General features: G+C 48.9%; 1 protein-coding gene across 1 annotated transcript; it reads left to right on the top strand.

Moving 5' to 3' along the window:
* Positions 1 to 4,640: 4,640 nt before the first annotated feature.
* Positions 4,641 to 6,144, top strand: HOXB1 (homeobox B1). The gene is made up of 2 exons (XM_016164618.2): positions 4,641 to 5,239; positions 5,693 to 6,144. The coding sequence occupies exons 1-2, from the start codon at positions 4,645 to 4,647 to the stop codon at positions 6,019 to 6,021; spliced, it is 924 nt and encodes a 307-aa protein (XP_016020104.2). The 5' UTR covers positions 4,641 to 4,644; the 3' UTR covers positions 6,022 to 6,144.
* The last annotated feature ends 235 nt before the right edge of the window (positions 6,145 to 6,379 follow it).

Here is a 6,379-nt window from a genome sequence, read left to right on the forward strand (position 1 = left end):
CTAAATGGCCCCTTTGTACATCTTCCTGAAATACGCTCTAGTCAAATACATGTCATCAGTTTGCAGAAAGTGGCCTCTGGGGCCCCACATCACCCCCTCCACCTGCCATGCCTGGTGTGACCCCAGTCCTCCACTGACCTCTCCAGACCAGTCCTGCTCTTCTGTCCTGTCCTATATCCCTCCACACACAAACAAACACACACCCTCTCTCCATACTGTGGTGATGCAGGTATTTAGTGCCTAAAGGAGATCTAACAAACTGCTTCCTCCTCTAAAGGACGGGTCAACAGTGAAAGAATCCTACTAAAATCTCTAATTTCCAACCACCACAGAAAAATCACAGTCTGGACAGTTATTCAGATACAAATTCAGCTTGATCGGTGTTATACAAGGTTTCCAGAGTGGATATTTTGGCCACAACCACCACTCTTGGATAAACCCAATTCAGTAGGAAACTATTTCCATTCTTTATGTCATTCTAATCTTTCTTTTTAGAAGAATCCCAACTCCAGATGAAGGTTTACATCCTGTTGCTTTATCTAGATCATAGAAGTCAGGTTCAACCCCAATTCCCCAGGAAGGACAGTTTCTAGGTTAAATCCCTCATGGGACGAGAGACAACATCTTTCCTAGAAAACTTTTCCTAAATATTTAAAAGGCCAGGAAGTTCATGCTAATATCCAACCTCAAAACTTTCTGGTGCAATTTTAATCATTTGGGTCCTTTATAGATTATGCAATATTAGGCTTTAGTTTTCAAAAAATTCTTTAGCTTAGAAGAAAATCCTTTGCCTAAACAAAGCCAACCTCAGTGAAATTTACATATGATAAAGTACATATTGTATAATATATGGTGATACATTACATTAAAATATAGCACATGTGCTATTTTCCTATCACATATTTCCACATTTTAATATGCTAGTTATATTAAAAAACCGAAGACTGACTCATACTATTTCAGAATGTACATGTAATGTTAATATTAAACGTTTATAGAATTCTCTTTGGTTTATATTTTCTTGCTTCCTTTAATCCTACTAACAGTGCAGTGAAGTCAGTAGTATGAAACCCATTCTTCTCTGAGTCTCAGCCTCAGAGAAACCAGGAAACTTATCCAAGGTCATAATGCTAAAAAAATGGTCAAGCAAGGATTTGAACCCAGGTGTCTTGGTTGCCCAACTAGTAGTCTTCCCATTACAAAATGCACCACCCACAACACAGTTTGTGGTTCTCAAACAAATTTGTGACAATTTAATTAGCTTGCATTAAAAGAAACACCACTAAATTCAAATTCTACCCTCCTCACAAACAGCAACAAGTAACTATCTCTTATAGAGAAATAATTTATAACCTTGAATATCCTTTTAATTTCAATCTTTGATCTTGGGCCTGGCCTCCAAGATCTGGGCTGGGAGAACAGGCAGAGAGACACTTTAAGGCCTAAGGAAAGAACTGTTCAGATTGCTACTACCAACCCCCACCTAAAGCAGATTCCTCCACAGAAAAGGCCAGAATCAGGTGTAAACTTCTAGCATATCTGCATTCTGATTAGAATGGTTTCCCTGCCTACATTCTCAGTGTGATAAGGACTAGTATCTCTCAAAGATAATTTCAGTTCTAAACATTCCTATGTTCTTCTTGTTCTCTTATATGTCTAAGTAGATTATATAAAAGAAGAAATCAACTTTATTTCATTGTGATACTGGGTCTATTTAGACCTTCTCTGGTGAATTTAAGTTGGTGGACCAGAAAATTTTATATTCCATAGATTACTCCAGAAGTGGATTACTTCCCTTTGCTTTGTTTTGCACTGGGCTGTAGGTTTAGCAAGGAATCCAGCCTCCATTAACTTTCTCTTCAGGCCAGAGGCTGGTGAAGCTTCTTTCAAGGAGGAAGAGACTTGGGAACCTAGGGAGCCAAGTTGCTTTTTCTCCTGGACCTTTCTGCTGGAAAAAGTTTCTGTTGGAAAAAGTTTTAATCTTTCTCTACACAAGGAAAGGTAACAAGACTCAGATGAATTGGAGATTATAGTGCTTTTGGAGAGCTGAGGTCAAAGTAAACACTGAAAGTATAACTTGAAGCTCTTTTGCCTACTCCTTTTCTTCTTGTCATTAATAATGGATTACTGGTAACTTCAACTGTTATTAGGGAGACTGCATTTCTCCAACTCTCAGACAGATTTCTGCTCTTTCATTAAACTAATTTGAAGTTTCCTTCTCCTTTAGACCTCAGGTGTTCTCATAATTAAGAGGGCAAGGGATGAGGTGAACAGGTTCTCTCTGGGTTGAGGGAAAGGTGAAAAGTGAAGTCTCAGGTCTCTCAGAAGCAGGCGGCCAGGCATAGCTCAGATTTAGGCCGAGCTCAGATTTGGGGTTACAAGAGAAGTCCTAGTTCCCTATACTATTCTTTTCCGAAGTCCTCTGTGGAGAAAATCATAAAGTGAGAGGCATCTACAGACCCCAAAAGGTCCAAAAGAAAAATATGCTGGCTCTCACCTCAACACTCTTTCCTCCAATCCCTCTGCAGGCCACCTCTGCCTCCCATCTCAGCTTTTTTCCTTTGTCTGCCCTTGTTCCTTTGGCAGTGAACATTCTCTCACCCTCCTCCACTGTATCTCTCTTAAAGAAGTTACCAGTTGGTCCTCCTCCCTGTCCTGGTCTGAAGCAGAGTAACATCTGAGAAGAGGAAAGGGCAGGCAGGGGCCCTGTGAAATGCTCTGAGCTCTTTTTCCGTTGGGGGCTAAGTGAGGCTCACAGTAATTGAGAGAAGAGAAAGGCAGAGTGATTTTGGTGCTAAAGACAGAAATCAAGAGAGGTGACTAGTGACTATAGTAGACAGGCAGAATGAGGAGGAATGGGAAACAGAGAGATGGAAAGACACAAGAGACTAAGAGACAATTTTGGAATTCCTCGCAGAGGAATGAGTATTCGCACTGCTTTTTTTGGGGTAGGGAAATCTGAGAAGTTTTGAGGTTTCCCTCTGAACCTGTCCCACCTGCTTCTCTTCCTCTCCTGAGCTCAGCTGTTTACAGAGATCCCTTCCTGAACTCTTGCCCTCCTGGACTTGCCCTAGCCCCGGCCCCAGGCCTCCAGCCAGACAGACACCCTGACAGGTTACAAATGAGTGTGGGTGTTGGATTGCGCCAAGCTCTTGTCCTCAGAGTCTAGAGGAGGAGAATCAATGGGCTCTACTCTCTCCCAGTTCCATCCCAGTCTGAAGAGAGTGACGGAGGCACGCCTGTTTTCTTCTCCTCTAACCCTGACCCAACAAACACACAAGAGAGGAAAGGGGTGAGAATTCACTCCTGAGCTTCAGGACCTCCACACTGAATATCACATTCTTTGAGCAAGCTCTCTTGATCTATTCTAGAAAATTAATCGAAAATTTGTGTAATCTTTAAGATGTAATTGGTATTGAGTTTATGGATTTGAGGCTTGGAATTCTTTTGGAGGATGGAGGAAGAGATGAAGGGTGGTGAGGCAGAGAGGGCTAGGCGAGGACTAAAGAATGCAGGATCTACACAAGTTTTAAACACTTCAGGAAAGGAATAAAAATTCCCTCCTCTTCACTTGTAAACATCTCCTAGCTCGGTGCTCATTATGGCTCTCTGGAGAGATACAGGGAGTTATTTGAGTCTGAGTGAGCGAGCCGGCTACAGCTATGGATGGCTAGAGAGAGGATAAATACATCTAGAGAGATGAGTTGATGGATAGGTAGGGAACAAATATAAATATATAGAGAGATGGACGAATGGAGAGATGGATTGAGACAGAGGGAATATAAAGAGAGGCTGAGGGAGAGAAATGGATGTGTGAATGAGAAGAGAGCGTTTATGCGGATAGCTGGAGAGAGAAATGGGGCGTTTCTCATCCTCCCTCCACATTTCTGTCCTGTCTTTCTCTCTGACATGCCAGTTTCCCACCACTCATTTAATGAATTCACCCTTTAAATTCTAGACCCTGCCTCACACCCTTAGGTGTTTTTGCACCCTCTACCTTCACAGTCATCCATTTGGCGGAGGATAACATACCTCACCAGGCTGTCCTAACCCATCACCCCAAGACAAACTGGGAGAAAGAAACTGAGAGTGAGAGTTTGGGGCAAAGCAAGGAGGCTGAATTTCCTACATCCCTGTCTACAGCCTTGGGGGGAAGGCTCCTTTGGGGGGGTGGGAAGAGTGAAGGGGCAGCTGGGTTGAATTTGTCCAAATCTAATAACCCAGGAGCCTATTGAAGGCCTTGGGGGTTGGGAAGGGAGGAAAGTCTTGAATATTCCTCTAACTTCCCCCCTCTCTGGTCCCTTCTTTGCAAAAGTCTTTGAAGAAAGATGTTTTTGACGCTTCCACGTCGCTCTCAGATGGATGGGCTGCCGGTGATTGAAGTGTCTTTGTCATGCTAATGCTTGGGGGGTGATGGATGGGCGCTAGGGCTGCCAAACTCTGGCCCGCAGCGCCCATTGGCCTGGGAGAGATCACATGCGCCCCTCCACCCCTACTCCCTACCTCTTTCCTGGGGGAGCGCTGGCCCAGGCGATCTGGGCCAGGCCATGGACGCAAGCTTCAGCGCTGTGACATACTACCGAAAGGTTGTAGGGCAAGAGGGTGTCTCCCCAAAACGGGCCGACCTTCCTGCGGCCTCCACGCATGGACTATAATAGGATGAACTCTTTCCTAGAGTACCCACTCTGTAACCGGGGACCCAGCGCCTACAGCGCCCACAGCGCCCACAGCGCCCACAACGCCCCTACTTCCTTCTCCCCCACCTCGGCTCCGGCTGTTGACAGCTACGCAGGCGAGACCCGCTATGGCGGGGGACTACCCAGCCCCGCGCTCCAGCAGAACTCAGGCTATCCCGTCCAGCAGCCGCCTTCCGCACTGGGAATGCCCTTCCCCGGCTCTGCGACTTCGGGGTACGCCCCGGCAGCCTGCAGCCCCAGCTATGGGCCTTCTCAGTACTACCCTCTGGGTCAATCAGAAGGAGATGGAGGCTATTTTCCTCCTTCGAGTTATGGGGCTCAGCTAGGGGGCTTGTCCGACGGCTATGGAACGGGTGGAGCGGGCCCGGGGCCGTACCCTCCGCCGCAGCCCCCTTACGGGAACGAGCAGACCGCAAGCTTTGCACCGGCCTATGCTGATCTCCTCTCCGAGGATAAGGAATCGCCCTGCCCGTCTGAACCCAGCACTCCCACAGCCCGGACCTTCGACTGGATGAAGGTTAAGAGGAACCCGCCCAAGACAGGTAGGGCTCAGGCGTGGCCACCCCCTCTCCGGGGGCCCAAAGCGGATGTGCTTCGCCTGCACTGAGGTGTTCTGAGCCCAAGCTAGCTTCCTCTCTCTGAGACGCCCTGGTAGAGGCAGGGAAGAGCATTCTGCCCCGTTTCAGGCTGGGTGGGGTCTCCCAGTGAGTGCTGAGTTATCCTTAAGGGTAAGTCTCCACACTGATCCCCCACTTCCTGATCTGTGTGCCCACCACAGGCCCAGGACCCGAAGTGCCTGCGGGGCGGGATGTTGCTCTAGATTTGGAGATCACCTGGGCGGGGGTGGGGGTGGGCGCCTGGTGATCTATGGGAACTTTTGATTGCTGAAGTTGGACAGAATGGTGAATGGGGCTGCAGAGCTGGCCCGGGAGGAGGGGAGGAGAAGGAGAAAGAGCTGAGAGAACTGACGTGGCCCTTCTCTGCCCCGCCCCTAGCGAAGGTGTCGGAACTGGGCTTAGGGGCGCCCGGCGGCCTCCGCACCAATTTCACCACCCGGCAGCTGACCGAGCTGGAGAAGGAGTTCCATTTCAACAAGTACCTGAGTCGGGCCCGGAGGGTGGAGATCGCCGCCACCCTGGAGCTCAACGAGACGCAGGTCAAGATTTGGTTCCAGAACCGGCGCATGAAGCAGAAGAAGCGTGAGCGGGAGGGAGGCCTGGTGCCCGCAGCCCCTCCAGGCTGTCCCAAAGAGGCGGCTGGAAACACCTCCGATCATTCGACAGGCACCTCCCCGGAGGCCTCGCCCAGCTCCGTCACCTCCTGAACTCAACCTCCCAACCGACTGGGCTCCTGGGCTCCGCAGCGCCTCAGTCCAGCCCTCTCCTCCGCTCTTCCTATCCCCGGCCTGGGCTTTTACTGCTTCACCGCGGCTGGGTACGCCAGTTTAGCTGCTTTGGGGAGAAATGGGGAAACACTTTTCTCCGGTCCGGGCAAGGTGCTGATGGCCGGGCACCCTATCGCACCAGAGGTGTGGGCGACAGGGAACCTGTCAAATGTGGAGGGAAGAGCTTCCTTCCGCCTTTGATCTGGGGATTAGCACGGGGGCGGGGAGGAGGGGTGCGCAAGCTGCATCCCCCTAGATTCTGCTTGCCCTTCTCAGCTTTGGTTTGTTCAGTTCAGTG

This window comes from Rousettus aegyptiacus, unplaced genomic scaffold (assembly GCF_014176215.1).
Source record: "Rousettus aegyptiacus isolate mRouAeg1 unplaced genomic scaffold, mRouAeg1.p scaffold_m13_p_6, whole genome shotgun sequence".
In the NCBI taxonomy this organism is placed as follows: Eukaryota; Metazoa; Chordata; class Mammalia; order Chiroptera; family Pteropodidae; genus Rousettus; species Rousettus aegyptiacus.